At 39.8% G+C, this 19,379-nt stretch overlaps 1 protein-coding gene across 3 annotated transcripts in view; it reads left to right on the forward strand.

Annotated features, from left to right (window-relative positions):
- The window catches only part of TARBP1 (tRNA guanosine 2 -O-methyltransferase TARBP1), a 66,779-nt gene that overhangs the window by 32,286 nt on the left and 15,114 nt on the right, over positions 1–19,379 (forward strand). For all 3 annotated transcript variants that reach the window (XR_014295267.1, XM_082635081.1, XM_082635080.1), the window contains exons 13-22: positions 6,227–6,336; positions 9,072–9,233; positions 11,402–11,589; positions 12,250–12,511; positions 12,619–12,807; positions 14,182–14,363; positions 14,537–14,608; positions 15,934–16,054; positions 16,910–17,020; positions 17,887–18,036. Coding sequence is in view for 2 of the 3 variants with exons in the window: in XM_082635081.1 (XP_082491207.1) it covers positions 6,227–6,336; positions 9,072–9,233; positions 11,402–11,589; positions 12,250–12,511; positions 12,619–12,807; positions 14,182–14,363; positions 14,537–14,608; positions 15,934–16,054; positions 16,910–17,020; positions 17,887–18,036 (1,547 nt within the window). In the remaining variant the exon portion in view is untranslated. The remainder of the gene's footprint in view (positions 1–6,226; positions 6,337–9,071; positions 9,234–11,401; positions 11,590–12,249; positions 12,512–12,618; positions 12,808–14,181; positions 14,364–14,536; positions 14,609–15,933; positions 16,055–16,909; positions 17,021–17,886; positions 18,037–19,379) is intronic.

The following is a 19,379-nucleotide window of genomic DNA, read 5'->3' on the forward strand; positions in this document are numbered from 1 at the left end:
TTGCATTGGATTATATGGGTCAAAGTAACTGGCCTAATCACACTTCTGTCCTAACTACTTGCTGAATGTGTCACAATATCCACATATAATATATTGGGTTGGCCAAAAATTTCGTTCGGTTTTTGCCATACCATCTTATGGAAAAACCCAAACGAACTTTTGGCCAACCCAATATATGTGGATATATCCACATATACTATCCACGTGTAATCCTTGTTGCTGCCACTTTTTTCCTGAGTTGCTTTTGTTTTCTGGCCTTGATCTTTTGTGTCTCTTTGAACTTTTCTTCCTGAGGTAGCTTTTATTTTTTAAAAATTGTGGTAAAATATACATAACAAAATTTACACTTTAACCATTTTTTTTTCTTTAACATCTTTACTGGAGTATAATTGCTTTACGGTGTTGTGTTAGTTTCTGCTGTATAACAAAGTGAATCAGCTGTATGCATATGTATATCCCCATATCCCCTCCCTCTTGCTTCTTCCTCTGACCCTCCCTATCCCACCCCCAGGTGGTAGCAAAGCACTGAGCAGATCTCCCTGTGCTATGTGGCTGCTTCCCACTAGCTATCTATCTTTCTGTCTTACACTTGGTAGTGTATATATGTCCATGCTACTCTCTCACTTCATCTCAGCTTACCCTCTGCTCCCTGTGTCCTCAAGTCCATTCTCTACATCTCCATCTTTATTCCTGTCCTGCCCCTAGGTTCATCAGGACTTTTTTTTTTTTTTAGAATCCATATATATGTGTTAGCATACGGTATTTGTTTTTCTCTTTCTGACTTACTTCACTCTCTATGACAGACTCTAGGTCCATCCAACTTACTACAAATAATTCAATTTCATTTATTTTTATGGCTGAGTAATATTCCATTGCATATATGTGCCACATCTTCTTTAGCCATTCATCTGTCGATGGACACTTAGGTTGCTTCCATGTCCTGGCTATTGTAAATAGAGCTGCAATGAACATTGTGGTACATGACTCTTTTTTTTTTTTTTTTTTTTTTTTTTGCGGTGCGCGGGCCTCTCACTGCTGTGGCCTCTCCCGTTGCGGAGCACAGGCTCCGGACGCGCAGGCCCAGCGGCCATGGCCCACGGGCCCAGCCGCTCCGCGGCATGTGGGATCCCCCCGGACCGGGGCACGAATCTGCGTCTCCTGCATCGGCAGGCGGACTCTCAACCACTGCGCCACCAGGGAAGCCCCATGACTCTTCTTGAATTATGGTTTTCTCAGGGTATATGCCCACTAGTGGGATCGCTGGGTCATATATTAGTTCTATTTTTAATTTTTAAGGAACCTGCATACTGTTCTCCATAGTGGCTGTATCAATTTACATTCCCACCAGCAGTGCAAGAGGGTTCCCTTTTCTCCATACCCTCTCCAGCATTTATTGTTTCTAGATTTTTTGATGATGGCCATTCTGACCGGTGTGAGGTGATACCTCGTTGTAGTTTTGATTTGCATTTTTCTAATGATTAGTGATATTGAGCATCTTTTCATGTGTTTGTTGGCAATCTGTATATCTTCTTTGGAGAAATGTCTATTTAGGTCTTCTACTCGTTTTTGGATTGGGTTGTTTGTTCTTTTGATATTGAGCTGCATGAGTTGCTTGTATATTTTGGAGATTAATCCTTTGTCAGTTGCTTCATTTGAAAATATTTTCTCCCATTCTGAGGGTTGTCTTTTCGTCTTGTTTATGGTTTCCTTTGCTGTGCAAAAGCTTTTAAGTTTCCTTAGGTCCCATTTGTTTATTTTTGTTTTTATTTCCATTTTTCTAGGAGGTGGGTCAAAAAGGATCTTGATGTGATTTATGTCGTAGAGCGTTCTGCCTATGTTTTCCTCTAAGAGTTTTATAGTGTCTGGCCTTACATTTAGGTCTTTAATCCATTTTGAGTTTATTTTTGTGTATGGTGTTAGGAAGTGTTCTAATTTCATTCTTTTACATGTAGCTGTCCAGTTTTCCCAGCACCACTTATTGAAGAGGCTGTCTTTTCTCCATTGTATACTCTTGCCTCCTTTATCAAAGATAAGGTGACCCTATGTGCATGGGTGTATCTCTGGGCTCTCTATCCTGTTCCATTGATCTATATTTCTGTTTTTGTGCCAGTACCATACTGTCTTGATTACTGTAGCTTTGTAGTATAGTCTGAAGTCAGGGAGCCTGATTCCTCCAGCTCCGTTTTTCTTTCTCAAGATTGCTTTGGCTATTCAGGGTCTTTTAAGTTTCCATACAAATTGTGCAATTTTTTTGTTCAAGTTCTGTGAAAAATGCCATTGGTATTTTGATAGGGATTGCATTGAATCTGTAGATTGCTTTGGATGGTATAGTCATTTTCACAGTGTTGATTCTTCCAATCCAAGAACATGTTATATCTCTCCATCTGTTTGTATCATCTTTATTTTTTTTCATCAGTGTCTTATAGTTTTGTGCATACAGGTCTTTTGTCTCCTTAGATAGGTTTATTCCTAGGTATTTTATTCTTTTTGTTGCAGTGGTAAATGGGAGTGTCTGTACTAGACACGATTAAATTATACACTTTTGTTTTTCTTTTGCGGTATGCGGGCCTCTCGCTGTTATTGCAGCGCACAGGCTCCGGACGCACAGGCTTAGCGGCCATGGCTCACGGGCCCAGCCGCTCCACGGCATGTGGGATCTTCCTGGACCGGGGCACGAACCCATGTCCCCTGCATCGGCAGGCGGACTCTCAACCACTGCGCCACCAGGGTAGCCCCAAATTATATACCTTTAATGGGTGAATTGTAAGATACGTGATTTATAGCTCAATAATTTATTGACCATATTTATGTGGATCTATTTCTGGATTCTTTTGATCTGTATTTTTATCCCTTTGCCAATACTGTACTGTTTTGGTTACTGTAGATTTACAGTAAATCTCTAAATAGGTATTGTTATTCTTTCAAATTTATTCTTGTTTGTCAAAAATATTTCTAGCTATTCTAGCTCCTTTGCCTTTCAATATAAACTTTATAATCAGCTTGTTTGCATTTACGGAAAAAAATCCTGCTGGAATTGATTGGAATTGCATGAAATCTACAGATCAATTTTTTTAGAATTGCTTTCTTTATTATATTGAGATTTTAATTCATGAATATGGTACGTCTCTTGATTTATTTAGGCTGTCTTTTATTTCTTTCATCAGAGTTTTTTAGCTTTCAGCATATAGATCCTGTGCAGGTTTTGTTAGATTTATATCTTTTGGAGGAAGATTACTGTAAATGATATATTTTAAAAATTTTTGGTTTTCAATTGTGCATTGCTAGTATACAGAAATGTGATTGATTTTTGTGTGTTGACCTTGTATCCTGTAACCTTGCTGAAGCACTTAATAGTTGTAGCAGTTTTTTTAATAGGTCCTTGGGATTTTTTGGTAGACAGTGATGTCATTTGTGAATGAGGACAGTTATATTTCTAGAGTTGCCCATAGTGTTCCCTTATCCTTTAAATGCCTGCAGGATCTGGGGTCTGAAGTAATTCCTTTTTAACTCCTGATAGTGGTCGTGGTAGTGCTCTCTCTCTGTCTCTCTACGACTGGCTAGTGGTTTATCAATTTTATTGACCTTTTCAAAGAACCAACTTTTGGTTTCATTGAATTTTCTCTGTTGATTTTTCTCTTTTCAATTTCATTGATTTCTGGGTTTTTATGTTTACATCTTTGTGCTTGCTTTTGTTTTATTTTGCTTTTTTATTGACATTTAGGTGGAAGCTTAGATTATTGATTTTAGATCTCTCTTCTTTCTTAAAATTACATTTAATGGTATGAATTTTCTTAAGTTTTGTTGTAACTGCATCCCACAAATTTTGGTATGTTGTATTTTCAGTTAAGAATATTTTCTGATTTTTTTTTTGAGACTGTCTCTTTTACCCGTGAATTATTTGGAAATGTATTTAGAGATTTTTCTGTTGTCTTTCTGTTATTGCTTTTTAATTTAATTCTGTTCTAGTCAAAAGAGCATACTTCGTACAATTTCAACTTTTAAAAAATTGTTAAGGTTTATTTAATGATCTAGGTATGGTTTATTTTGGTAACTATTCCATGTACACTTGAAAAGAGTATGTGTTCTGCTGTTGTTGGGGGGAGTGTTCTATAAATGTCAATTGTATTCAAGAGCTTCATGGTGTTTTTCAGTTTGTATTCTTGCTGATTTTAGGATTGTTGAACCCAACTATAATTATGGACTTATCTCTTACTCTAGGGATTATGATGTACATACTTTTTACAGTCAGCTTAGAATTAATATTTTACCACTTAAAATTAACATAGAAATGTTATTACCTTATAGGTCCCTTACCCTCCTCTCCCCCATTTATTACAGATATCTTACATTTACTCTTGTTGAAAATCCTACTGGACAATGTTATGTTTTTTGCTGTCAACCATCAAACAAATTTTAAAGACTCAAGAGTCTGTTGTATTTACTAAGATATTTACAGTTTCTTTTGCTCTTTCATCCCTGACGTTCCATGTTTTCCTGTGGCATTGTATACCGTTTGTTCGAAAATGTCTTTTAATATTTCTTTTGTAGCAAGTTTCTTGGCAATGAATTCTCATAGTTTCCCTTCATCTGAGAATGTCTTTATTTTGCCTTCTGAATAATATTTTTGTTGGATATAAAATTCTGGTTTGATAGGTCTTTTCTTTCAGCAATTTAAGTGTTCCATTTGCTTCTGGCCTCCATGGTTTCTCAGTAGAACTCTGTAGTCATTCACATTGTTTTTCCCCCAGGTAATAAGTTGTTTCTCTGTGCTTTCAAGATTGTTTCTTTGTTTTCGGTTGTCAGTAGTTTGGCTATACCGTGTCCGATTGCATATTTTATTGATTTGTTTTCAAGTTCACTGATTCTTTTCTCTTGCATCTCCTTTCTATTAATCCCATCCAGTGAGTTTTTAAATTTTCAGTTATTGTACTTTCCGTGATAAAATCTCTGTTTGGTTTTTGTGTATATCTTCTATTACTTTCCTGAGACTTTCTGGTTTGTTTCAAGAGTGTGTGTTGATTGATTGTTGAAGCATTTTTTTTTTTTTTTTTTTTTTTCCGTACGCGGGCCTCTCACTGTTGTGGCCTCTCCCGTTGCGGAGCACAGGCTCCGGATGCGCAGGCTCAGCGGCCATGGCTCACGGGCCCAGCCGCTCCGCGGCATATGGGATCCTCCCAGACCGGGGCACGAACCCGTATCCCCTGCATCGGCAGGCGGACTCTCAACCACTGCGCCACCAGGGAGGCCCATGTTGAAGCATTTTTTAATAGCTGCTTTAAAGTCTTGGTCAGGTTATTCTTAAATCACCATCATCTTGGTGTTTTCATCCGTAGATTCTTTTCCCATGTGAGATAGGGAATAGCTCACGCTTCATATACCCAGTTATTTTTGATTGTATCCTAGATATTCTGAATATTGTATTGTGAGACCCTGGATCTTGGTCAGATCCTGTAGACAGTGTTGATATTTTTGTGTAGCAGACAGTCAGTCTGGCTTGGTTTAGGCCTCAGTTCCTGATGTTCCAGCTTTTGTGGGTGCTGGTTCCACTGTCAGTTTTGTTTTCATGTCCTTTGCGGTGCTCTCTTGACCTGTGCCCCACGTGTTCCATCTGGTGGTCAGGCTAGGACCTGTGCAGTTGTCTGTTAGTTCCGTTCTGAAAGTCTTTGACGTGCTGAATAGTATCACATCCAGGCCTAGCAGTTCAGGGGTAAGCCCAGCACTTCATAAGCCACTTGCTGGGGCCATTTTCCTGAGCGCCTCCCTCTCTGGAATCTCCTTAGTACTCACCGTCCGGTTCTCTGAGATTCTCCTCTTTCATTCCCTGACCAGAATGTGGGCGCCCAGTCTGCTGCCCACTTTCTTGACGTGGGTCCAGTCTGTAGGAGGACAGGAGCAAACTCACCACTGTTCAGGGTTACTTCTTTCTGAATCCATCTGCTGCTTTTTGCCTTTCACAGTCTTCAAATGGCTGTTTCGAATATTCCGTGCAGGTTTTGTAGCTGAATTCAGTGAGAGAGGGCAGTGTGTCTTTGTTGCATCTTATCCAGAACTAAAACACCTAAATGATTTTTAAGATTAATTGTAGATATCCCCATGGTATTAATGACTATTATATTGTTAGAATTCATTTTTGGTAAGTGATTCATGTATATGCTTAACATAGGTGAGCTTTTACTAGACTGTCGGGTGTACTTTGTACCAAATAAACTTATTTCTCTCATTTTAGTTGCACATACAGACGAAGTGTTTACTCTTCTTCAGAACTTTGTCATGTCTACCACAGAGAGTGTTTCAGAATTTATTCTCAGAAGACTTACTATGAAGGAACTAAGTAGTGTAAGTATGTATTGGAGTAACTTTTCAGTCTTTTCATCAATATTTTGAGTGATTACTGACTGGCAGGCACTGTATTAAGTTGAAAATTAACGTGATAGTTTCTCAAAAAGTGGCGTTTGGGAGCAGAAAAAAATGTTTTAGGGCTTCCCTGGTGGCGCAGTGGTTGAGAGTCCGCCTGCCGATGCAGGGAACACGGGTTTGTGCCCCGGTCTGGGAAGATCCCACATGCTGCGGAGCGGCTGGGCCCGTGAGCCGTGGCCGCTGGGCCTGCTAGTCCGGAGCCTGTGCTCCGCAACGGGAGAGGCCGCAGCGGTGAGAGGCCTGCGTACCACAAACAAAACAAAAAAAAAGGGAAAGGTTAATGTGATTTTATCCTTCAGATGGAAAGATTTTTAAAAGTAAACTCATATAATAGTTTAAAATTATTTTGAAAAATCCACTCTTTAATACATTAGGTATTAGAATTCCCAATTAAGCACATTTATTTGGTAGCTTATTAGAGTTTAATAAAAATCTCTTCCCCCATTTTCCTTCCCCTCAGCAGCGTGATGGTATTTTCCTTCCCCTCAGCAGCGTGATGGTCAGTATTTAACAACTGGCTCTTGGGGGAAAAGCCCTAATTTGTAGTGTTTATCGGTTTCCGTGGTTGATTTCAAGCTACCCGCACGGGGCCGTGAATCAGGGAGAGATGAACCGTCCCCCTCACTTCACAGAGGAAATAGCAGCCTCGGCCAGCGTCACCCCCGCTTCAGACTGCCAGGTGTCTGCCTCACCCACCCCTGAATCCATCCTCCCTGCCTTCCCTCCCTTCGCCTCTCCTTTCCTCCTGGATTCTTTCCATGAGCGTTGAAACAGTTTTAAGGGTCCCTCATCTAACAAGAACCCGCTCAGTTCCACATTCCTTCTGGTGCCCTGTTGCCTTCCCTTTGTGAGCTGGTCTGTAAACAGACCCCTCAGCTCCTGTGAGTAGAAGTGGCTCCTTTGTCCTGCACCTGGTGATGCTTTTCAAACCATGTTTCTCTGGACCCCCTCAGCCCCAGTGGACACTGTTGACACCTCCGCCTTGAAACGCTGGCGTTTATGACGTCATTCTCCTGCTGTTTCCCATCACTCTGGCCGTTACTCCCACCAGTGTCCATTCTCTGCTGCGTAGCCTTGGAAGTCAGAGGTTTTCAGGTTGGCCCGGGCCCCTCCTTCTCTCATTCTCTCCTGTCTAGGTGACCTCATCGGCATCCCCAGCTTTAGTTATGCCAGGGACCCTCCCATTCCTTTCTACCTCAGACTGACCTTCTGAGATGAATGTGCATTCAGCCAATTGCTGTTTGACAACTCAGGTTGAATTTCCCCCATATACGCTATTTAAAACTGAACTCCTTATCGTTCCTGCAGGAGGTTATCCACCTTCCCCCGCCCCAGGTTCCCTTCTCGGTGGATGTACATGATCCAGCCGGTTTCTTCAAGCCTAAAACTTGGGAATCCTGGCAGCTTTATCCCTCACTCTCACCCTCTGTGTTGTCTTGGCACCAAGCCCTGGCGTTGTTTCCTTCTCTCTGCATTGTATCCTAGCGCTCGGCAAAGTGCCTGGCATCTAAGCGTTGCTCAGTAAAAACTAATAAACTGAATGAATCCTGTGCTTCCTGTGTGCCACGGAAGCCTGAGGGTAGAGTCATTGGCACAGCGATAATAAGCAAGGCTACCACTCAGGGCCAGTCCCTTCAGAATGCTTTCTCTCACTTAATTCTTTCTTTTTTTTTTTTTTAGATGTTGGGGGTAGGAGTTTATTAATTTATTTATTTATTTTTGCTGTGTTGGGTCTTCGTTTCTGTGCGAGGGCTATCTCTAGTTGTGGCAAGCGGGGGCCACTCTTCATCGCGGTGCGCGGGCCTCTCACTGTCGCCGCCTCTCCCGTTGCGGAGCACAGGCTCCAGACGCGCAGGCTCAGTAGTTGTGGCTCACGGGCTTAGTCGCTCCGCGGCATGTGGGATCCTCCCGGACCAGGGCTCGAACCCGTGTCCCCTGCATTAGCAGGCAGATTCCCAACCACTGCACCACCAGGGAAGCCCTCTCACTTAATTCTTTCAACAAAAACCCTGTGACGGAGAGATACTACCCTCCCCATTTTACGGGTAAGGAATCTGAGGCCCAAAGAGGTTAGGTCACTTGCAGTAGGTCACAGAGCTGGTGATGGTAGAGCTGGACCGAACCCAGTCTGCCTGTGTCTATGAGTCGAGAAGCCCTGCCTTTAATTCTGTCCCCTTCCCTGCCCCCCATCCAGCTTACTAGCTGTGATATGCTGGGTAAGTTGTTTAACCTCTCTGAACTTAGGAAAGTGGGACAGTGACCATTCCTTGTGAGAATGGAGTATTACAACTGCCTGAAGCTAAGGAAGTGGCAGTGGCAGTTGCTATACTTGTTATTGTGATTATTTATGATGTGTTAGCCTGGGAGGCAAGAATTGGTAGAACATAGTTTCTGCCTTCCAGGGTCTCATAATCAAGGTGGGGAGCCAGCTGAGTAAGTCGTGCTGAATGCAGAGTCACCGTCTAAGCACAGAGGAGGACGTGCTTAGCTCTGCCTGGGGAGTTGATGGAAGGCTTCTTGGAAGAGATGACTTCTCCTCTCATCAATGTCGTCTTTTAGTACTTTTAGATAAACTAATTTATTTCCTGCCTAAACTCTCATAGCTTTGTGAAAATCATGAACCTTGCTTGTTAAGTGTTTATTGTTTCTCTTAGGTTTCAGATCTGGATCGTTGCCATTTGTACCTGATGGTATTAACTGAACTTATAAATCTCCACCTGAAGGTTGGATGGAAAAGAGGCAACCCTATTTGGAGAGTTATTTCTCCTTTGAAAAACGCATCCATTCGGCATCTTCAAGAGATGGACCATGGACAGGTAATCCTCTTTGCTTCAAGGCTTGTAATTATGTTGAGTAAGGCATACACAGAATACATATTTGACTATTAGACAATATTTTGATACATAAAAAGCATCTGCTAAAATTTAATTTTGAAAATAATATCCCTTGTTCATAATATTTGATAAAGATTGGGACTCCTGTCATAATATTAGGTACATAATAAAGGTGTGGTGACTGCAATCGTAAAATCATTTAGATACAGAGAGTGGATTTTCACTAGGTCTTTTGCCTGGGTACCAGTAAGGGACATTTTAATGTGTCCAAATTCACCAGTCCAGTGTCCAGAGCCTCCATGCTTGGATTTCTACCTCATTTTCTAGCCCAGTTGTTTACAGCATCTCCCCTTCCGTTCCACAGAGCCCCCGATGCTGCAGTCACGCTAGGCCACCATAGGGAGCTTCACAGATCACAAGCACATGCCACATCCGGCCTCATCTGGGCTTTCATTGTGTCTGGTCCTTCTACTGAGAACGCCCTCCCCTCAACATACACTTGTCAGTATCTGGTGCATCCTTTTCGTCCCAGCTCAAGTAACATTTTCTCTTAAATGAAATTTGATCAGTGTCTCATTCTTTTCATTTATCTGTTGCTCTTTATGCCTCCATTTTTGTGTTTTTTTCCATCTTACTTGTTTTTGGAATAATTTATGTGTATATGTCTTCTCCACTAGATTTTAGTACCTAGAGGCATTTCTGAAACATGATATAATAAGGCATAGTGATTATGAGCACAGGCTTTGGAGTTAGACTTCCTGGTTCTGAATCCTGGCTTTATCTTTACTAGCTGTGTGACCTTGGGGAACTTACTTAACCTCTCTGCGCTTCATTTACTGCACCTGTGAAATAAGGGTTATAAGGTTGATGTGAGAATAAAGCAAGCTCATGCATGGTAAACCTTTAGAACAGTACCTGGCACATAGAGAGTCCTCAGTAAATGTTAGCTGTTTTCGCTTAACACACATGGTAAGGGTTTTAAAAATTTGAGCTGAAACATAGTCTAGTCTGGGCTGCTAATTAAAATAGCTACTTGATTGCTTTCATAATCTAATTTTTAAAGTAGTTTTCAAGAACTGTATTAAAAGAAAATTAGAAGGAGGACTGATGAATATTTCAGCATCCTGTCTACTGCATATTGGTGTATTAGTGTTACAAAAGGACATTGTGAGTTTTAAATGTAGACCAGAATTTTGAACCACACCACAGTGATTTATAAGATTGGCTTACTTTCTTTACTAATTCACTGAATTACTTTAAGGTTAATAGAGACCGCATTGGCTCAAAAGTAGCCCTAAATTTTATTTCCTATATTGGCAGTGTTGCTAAGTAAAATTTATCTGCAGAGATACTTGATTTTCTGTGGTGGTGGTGAGGGAAGGTATGAAATAAGTAGTAGAAGGTTCCTTTCTGTAAAGGTGTTACTGGTGGGCAGTATTTGGGAGAACTGCTTTGGTCTCAGGGAAATATTTTCCCTATCTAGGTTCTTACCTGCACTCCTGGCTTCTTGGTTGAGATTATTGACTTTCTCTGTGTAAGAACAAAGCCAGGCTGTCTTGGTTTCCTCCTTTCTGCTCCTGCCTGTAGAGTTCCAAGTGCTTTTTGTGAAATAACCGACTTATTTAATCTTCACAATAATCCTGTGAAGTAGATTCTATTACTGTCCCCATCTTACAGATGAGTAAACCAAGGTGTAGTGTGTCCACAGCCAACTGGTGGTAAGTGCAGAGCCAGGGTCCAGACCTAGGCCATGTGGTTCGAGTCCAGCTCTTAACTGCTGTGCTATGTCACCAGAAGCAGCGTACAGCTGACTGAAGGAGTAGTTTATATATATACCAGGAGTCTTTTTTTTTTTTTTAAGTCTACTTTAGCCAAACAGTTGAAATAAGACTCACCCATAGGAACTTTGTATCCAAGTTGGCTTTTAGTCTGAATTGCTGAATTTTTATTGCCACTTCGTTTGCCACCAATCTGTACAGAAATGGTAAACTGAGTGACATGTATTGGATTTCCTTTTATTTCCTCTGATATTCAGTAGCAGGCACGAAGAGGGAGAGGAGGGCATGAGATTCCCGTAGACTGGGAGCTCGGGTCCTTATTGGTTAGGCTTTGCTTATGTTCAATAAAAGATTGTCCCATTTCCTCCCCAGGAACCGACACTGGGTAGACAGATTCAGAGAGTTGTTAGTATGGCTGCCTTGGCCATGGTGTGTGAGGCCATTGACCAGAATCCAGAGCTGCAGCTGGACTCTCGGGATGCGGGAGCCACGGAAAGGTTCCTCTCCTGTCTCCAGCTCAATCAGACGCTGCAGAAGCCCCACACAGAGGAGGACAGCAGGTGTGTTCACCCCTTGGAGAGCAGCATATACATGAAAGGCATCTCTCTTGCTGATGTTTAAAAATCCATTTTTGTTTGAGTCATTGAGATAATTAGTGATTGCTCAGCCTTACGTAAAGGGTTATGGAAGCTTCAAGATGAGGCTTCAGGGCTTCCCTGGTGGCGCAGTGGTTGAGAGTCCACCTGCCGATGCAGGGGACGCGCGCGGGTTTGTGCCCTGGTCCGGGAAGATCCCACGTGCCGTGGAGCGGCTGGGCCCGTGAGCCATGGCCGCTGAGCCTGTGCATCCGGAGCCTGTGCTCCGCAACGGGAGAGGCCACAAAGGTGAGAGGCCTGCGTACCGCAAAAAAAAAAAAAAAAAAAAAGATGAGGCTTCATTCAGGATTATAACATATTATCAAATTATTCATCCCTGTTACTGGAAACCCATTAACTTTTCTGCATTTAGTTTTCAGTGAATCATTTAAAGTGAGTGCAAGTATCTACTTTCAGTGTAGTTAGGAAATTGAGGTTTGTGTGGTTTCCTCGTTTATTGGTGGACAGGATATTTAATAATGACTGTTTAATTTCTCCCCTTGTAACGATAGTGTACTACTACACGCAAAAGAAATTGAGACAGACTTAAAGAAGGATGGGGTATAACTTTACTTTTTGTCTCAGTTTTTCTGAAGAGTCATCATCTTCCCGAGGATGGGGGAGAATAGTTGCCCAGTATATTCATGACCAGTGGGTCTGCCTCTCTTTCTTGTTGAAAAAATATCACACCCTTATACCAGCCTCAGAGGATGAAATTCTGGAGCCTATTCTACCTGCTGTTCAAATGCCAATAAGGACTTTGCAGTCCGCACTAGAAGCCCTCACAATTCTTCCTTCTGATCAAGTTTTACCTGTGTTCCATTGCATGAAAATTTTGGTTCCCAAGGTAAGATACAGTGAGACCTGAAATAAAGAATAACCATAAGAACAGACCATCAGTTTCTGAAATTGTGATAATTATGTATTTCTTTTTTTTTTTTTTCCCCCTACCAGCTTCTGACCTCCTCTGAACCTCTCTGCATAGTGTCTTTTGACATGGCTTGGAAAATCATAGCTTCTTTAAGCAACACTCAGCTGATATTCTGGTCTAATTTAAAAGCTTTTGTTCAGTTTGTTTTTGATCCCAAAGTTCTTACCATTGCTGCAAAAATCAAGGGCCAGGCATATTTCAAAATCAAAGAGGTAACTTTTTTAAAAATTGGGATTAAAAGACACGTAACATAAGATGTAGCATCTTAACCATTTTTAAGTGTACTGTTCAGTAGTGTTAACTATATTTACATAATTATGACAGACCCCCAGAACTTTTTCATCTTGTGGAACTGAAGCTCTGTCCCCATTAAGCATCTCCCCTTTCCCCACCCTGCCTTACAGCCCCTGGCAAGCACCCTTCTACTTTGTTTCTGTGAATCTGATGATTTTAGAAAAAAGAGGGAACTTTCTGTTTTCATTTTAATTTGTATGACCTGTAGCACATGAAGAAGAGAGTTATACTTGTAATTACATATTAGATTTGTTGTTATTTATTTATTCAGTCAGTAAATATTTTGAACCTTCTTCAGTGTCATGAGGAAGAACAAGAAAATCTGCTAGATGTAAAGAAAGTAGGTGCACAGCGGTAGCCCATGAACCACATCTGCCTTACAAACATATTTGGTTCATATAATCAAATTAACATTTTTTGAATTAGTTGCCAGCTTTTAAGAATTGGGAAATTTGCATGAAAATCTGTATTTCCTCTTCTCTTGGAAAATTGGATGATCTGGCAACACTGGTCATTCCTACATGACAGCAGTGTCCTGGCGGTGACTGGTCCCTGGCCCATCCAGGTGGGGCACACCCTTTCTGTTGCTCCACTCCAGACCGTGGCTTGATTTCTCCTGGACCCTGAGGGCAAACGTCATGTGCCATTTGTCAGTGCATCTGTGCTGTTGCTTTTCTTGTTCAAGGAAATATTTCTCTGAATATAACCTATCCAAAGGTCTTTCTGGTTTCTGGAGGCATTTGTGTTTACAGTCACTGATACATAATAGGGAACATAAGGTGATGGAATTACCTCATGCCTCAGGTTCACATACACTCCTTATCCAAAGGGGAAGATGGAGAATAAATCCATTTATTACCCTGCTGTCTCTGCATCCTTTCCTGACCCACAGAACACACTTAGAGAGTGGGGCCTCTTGTGTTTTGAGGAAAGGGAGGCCCCTGGCAAGTGCAAAGAAAACTGAAAATGTCAAGGGTGAGGCGTTTTTTCTCCCTTTCATTCTCTATCACTCTGGGCAGTTGTTCCTCTGGGATAGTTCTGGGGGAATATCGATATCAGTAAAATTTTATTTACTTTTAGTATTAAGAAATGAAAAATCAGCATTCTGTGATTGGTTAGCATCTTGCAAACAGTAAAGAGTTTTTAATTTTTTAGATTCTATTTATGGTTATGTTGAAACTATTATTTGAAGGCATTCAAGTAACAGTTTTTAGCAACATGAATTTTTTTTTCTCTTTTTTGAAAAAACTTAATTGGTCAAAGGATAAAGTAACTGTTGTATTTCATTCTAGATTATGTACAGGATAATTGAAATGTCTACTATAAAAACTGGAGTCTTCAATATATTGATAAGTTATTGCTGCAAATCTTGGATAGTTTCTGCTTCAAATGTGTCTTTATCTACTGCTAAAAATTACAGCGAACTTGTCCTTGAGGCGTGTATATTTGGAACAGTGTTTCGGCGTGATCAAAGGTAAAAGATGCCATTATTTCAGCCTCATGTAACTTATATTAAGTGTCTATTTGGGTAGAATTGTGTCTTTATTTTAAGGCTTTCAGTTAGAAGAATATTGATTAATTTTTAATTTGGGACTTTAATTTTTTTCTTCTAAAACTTGTTCTTTGTCACATGTGTTTTATGGAAAGACTTATTCAGGATGTACAGACCTTCATAGAAAATCTTGGGCATGAGTGTGCAGCGAACATGGTTATTGAAAAGTAAGTATGGTGGGTCCTCCATATCTTGATATAAATGCGGCATTCAAAATATAACATCATATGAGAAACATTCTGTATAAGATGTTGCATGAGCCTTCCAAGTTGTGTTAGAAATTATATTGCCTTGCTAATATATTTTCTTCAGATCTGTCACTATTTACTGAAATAGGATAAACTTCCAAAAAATTTAGTGCAAAGTGCAGCATACATAAGGAAATAACTGTGGGGAATATGCAGTCCCTATCCCTCTTCTTTATTTGGGTGGAGGGGTGATCATTAGTGCACATAGTTTTTTTTGGCTAAAATCCACTATTTAACAAGTCACTATGCTCACGCAAAAATAAAATTACTGTTGGAATAGGCCCTAAAGTTTTTGATGTCTGGGATAAGCCTATTCTTATCTAACCGCTGAAATAATTTTTTTGGAGCTCTTTTAAAAGTTTTTATTTTCTCACATAATTTTCAAAACTTTGTGCATAGGTGTTTATGAAGAAGATAATAAATTGTGTTGTCATGATTCACTTTGATTTTAGAGTTTAGGACAACAAATGACAATTGTGTACAGTTACCACAAAGTGTTTATTATTCTAAGAGTCATAGCTATGTTTTAAATCTGCCACTTTTCATTAAATATATACATTTTTCACTGTTAATTATTTTAATTAATTTTTTGTTTTCTTGGCTGGTTATAGTATAACAATAAGTGAAATTTTTTTAGTTGACGTTTCCAGAATATTTGATTTCTACTAGACAGATATTGTTAAATTAAAATGACATTTATTTACATCATAGTCGTTTTAATGAACTTGGAAATACTTAATTAACAATTTCAGTGAATTTATTTTTCCCCATTTGGATACTGAAAATGCTGGGTGGTCAGCACACACACTGAGTGTGTTCTGAGTTTGCCCTTCACTTAGAGACGTGCACTTAGAGTGCACAGTGACAACAGCATCGAGGTGTTGATGTGTGTTCTTGCCCCTGAGCAGGAGGTGTGTGTGGTCCTCTTCCAGGAACAGTGTCGTGAGCTGTGATCTGTTTTGTCCACAGATAAGATATTGTTGACCCAGTATCAGTAGTGTGTGCCTTGTTTTTCCAGAAGTCTGGGTGAATTTGTGCTCATTCAGACTTTGTGTACAGGATTTCCTGTTGATGTATTTGTTATCTTCCACTGTCTATCCTGATTTAAAATGCATTGTCATTAAATATGAAGCTACTTAATTTTAGAAAACTTTGGAAGGTTTTGATATTTTGAAATTAATATCTAATGTATTTTTTAATTTTGAAAATGCATTAACATAATCTATCACTTTATATTTTTTTAGTACTAAAAGAGAGGACCATTATGTGAGAATTTGTGCTGTCAAATTCCTGTGTTTATTAGATGGCTCAAATATGTCTCATAAGTTGTTTATGGAAGATCTTGCAATCAAGCTATTAGAAAAAGTAAATATGCTTTATTTTACCTTAAAGTATCTTAACTTAGCAGTTCAAGCACTAGCAATGATGCAACAGAAGTAAACCTGGCAGTTGGCTGAATTTAGACGGCACAGACCATTAAAGCTGCTAATGTAGAAGGACTCCGTGCTGCTGTTGCCTTGTGTCTGGTGATGGCATTGCACTGTCCATTTACAGAGGTGCCCCTGTCGTAGTGGTGTTTGTATCAAATTGCAGATCCCATTATTCCAAACTTACACAATCAAGGGGCATTATATTCCCTTGCTAATATATATTCTTCAGATGTGTCACTATTTACTAAAATACGATAAACTTAAAAAAATTTTTAGTGCAAAGTCCACCCCTGTGACCCCATGTCTCCCCCTTAACTGGGCACAAGGAGAGAGAAGTATATTTTCAAGTACTTTTTTTTACTACGTAAATTTGTATGGTTCCTTTTCTAATTTTAAAAGCAGATAAGTTTAGACTTCCTGGTGGTCCAGTGGTTAAGACTCCAGGCTTCCAATGCAGGGGGCACGGGTTCGATCCCTGGTCAGGGAACTAAGATCCTACATGCTGCGTGGCGTGGCCCAGAAATAAAAATTAATTAATTAATTAATTAAGAATAATAAAACTTTTTTTAAAATGCAGATAAGTTAAAAGCAATGAAATTCATTGTTTTGAAAGGAAACTTGGAAAAAGTATCATAAGAAAGTGTCTTTCTTATCCTTCTGCCTTTCGGAGTATAACAGGCTCCAATGCCCAGTTTATACTTCTTAAACTTGAAGTTGTCACTGATTTTCTTTTCATTAATCACAAGTTCAGTAGGTAATTTAATATTGGTCCCACCCTCCCCCCGCCAAGGATGAATTGGTGTCCAAGTCAAGAACTCGATACTATGTGAATTCTCAACAACATAGAGTGAAAAACCGAATATGGCAGACTCTGCTTGTACTTTTCCCCAGATTCGATCAGGTATAACATTTATTACATTCGTACCTTTAAGCATAATGTTTTCGTATGAATAAACTATGTAGTAGAAATTGTCATGTGCTGCTTTAAAATTGAGAAAGTCGTCTGCTTAAAATTTATACTTTAGTTCTTAAAATTGAAGTTGATTCAGAAGTTTTTTTAAATAGAATACTAAGGCAATTAGGTGTTGTAGAAATAAATTGGAAACTGATTTACATGGCCCCATTTAATATATTCTTCCCCTCAGTATTTTATTGTAATATTTTAACTGTTTAAAGTCTCATATGCCACGATAAAACTTGAAGCTGTTTTTTTAATAGTGACTATTTCTTAATTAAAATTAGTAACCATTTTCAAAGTTGATAAGGAATAGATTTTAATTTTTCCCACCACAGAAAAGAAATCACTGTGTGACATGATAGAGGCTAGTGCTGCTATGGTGGTAGTCATACTGCGATATATAAATGTATCATCACAAAGCGAGAGCGTGGCACGGACATATACACACCACCAAATGTAAAATAGACCGCTAGTGGGAAGCAGCCGCATAGCACGGGGAGATCAGCTCGGTGCTTTGTGACCGCCTGGAGGGGTGGGATAGGGAGGGTGGGAGGGAGGGAGACGCAGAGGGAAGAGATATGGGAACATATGTAAAACTGATTCACTTTGTTATAAAGCAGAAACTAACACACCATTGTAAAGCAATTATACTCCAATAAAGATGTTTAAAAAATAAATAAATAAATGTATCATCACATCGTGTTGTACACCTAAACTTATACATTATATGTCAGTGATATCTCAATAAAAATGAATTTTTTTAAATTAATAACCATAACAGTTTAATTTGTATGCTTTATTTTTCTCAGAATTTCTTGAATAGAATTATTGACAAGATTTTCCAGGCTGGTTTCATCAATAATCAAGCATCCATAAAATATTTTATAGAATGGATTATTATATTGATTCTTCATAAATTCCCTCAATTTCTTCCGAAGTTCTGGGACTGTTTTTCTTACGTAAGTAAAGGAGATTTTTCATAATTTTTTTTAATGAAGAAAAGATCTTAGCTATGCTGGGAGATTGTTTCACTTTAATAGTTTTCTGGCTGTCAGTTGCCCTGCCCCTAATGTACTGACATCCTAAATTGTGTTTTGTAGGATTTGAATTAATTTAGGAGACAGAAAGCCCTGGCATTTATCTTGAATATAGCATAATTTTTATTTGAGAGTTCTTCTATTCCAACAAAACAAAGATGGAAAAGGTTTCTGTTATTAAGAAGTAAGGGAAATAGGTGCCTTCTATATTTTTATTTACCAAGCAATGTCTTTGTTTGATCTTAGAGATAAGAATGATGAGGAATTGGGGACTTCCCTGGTAGTCCAGTGGTTAAGACTCCGTGCTTCCAATGCAGGGGTGCAGGTTCGATCCCTGGTTTGGGAACGAAGATCCCGCATGCTGCAGGGTGCAGCCAAAAAGTAAAAAAGACAACAAAAGAAAGAATGATGAGGAATTAAGAATGATGAGGAATTAAATGCATTCCTTACATTTTAAAGAATTTCTTAGTAGGGAAATTTCAAATATAACCAAAGCAGAGAGAGTAGAAGGGAGCCCCTACCACCCAGCCAAAAGCAAGTGTCCGTTCGTTTCCATTCTTACCTCCTCTGTGCCCTCACGCACACCTCTGACACCCCATCCCCAACATTCTTATATCTTGAAAATCATTTTTAAGGCATCGATACTAAGATTAGTGATAGAGTTTGCAGTTGCAGGCTTCCTGACCAATAGCAAGTTGTTTCTAAACATCAGTTCTAAATACTTGCCTCGAGTATTTTCTGCTGGTTCCCAAGTTCACCCTTCCCTTTCTCAGTAAATGACCTTGCCTTCTGTGTGTGGAAAGTATCTCTTTCTGTTTCAGGGGGAGAAACTGTTGTTCTCTCTTCCTCATCTGTGTCTGTGTCCTTATGTGCATTTCCTTCTGGGACTTTACCCTGAGTTCTTCACTCTTCTTCTGTTGACTTTTCCTCCATCCTGCCGTCATCCTAGTGTCTTCTTTTCCTTCTATTAAACTTCGAGAGTGAGTATCTTTGCCGTTCTCTCTTGCTCTTCTTAAACCACTGGGCTCTGCCACATCTTCAGAAGTCGCACGTTGAGGGCTTTGTGTGCAGCTACAAACAGCCTTGTCTTTTTCTTCATCTTCCTTACTGCCATGCAGCCTTTCTCATTGACTGTTGCTTTTCTTCTCCAGCTGACTGTACACTATGGTGATCCCTTCTCCAGTCCCTTGTCCTTCTCTTTCTATACTCCCTTTGCTTTGTACACGCTGTCTCTGCTGGTTCGCTGCATCCCAGCCACCTCCTAG

Source organism: Mesoplodon mirus (genome assembly GCF_964341445.2).
Source record: "Mesoplodon mirus genome assembly, chromosome: 2".
NCBI classification, from domain to species: Eukaryota; Metazoa; Chordata; class Mammalia; order Artiodactyla; family Ziphiidae; genus Mesoplodon; species Mesoplodon mirus.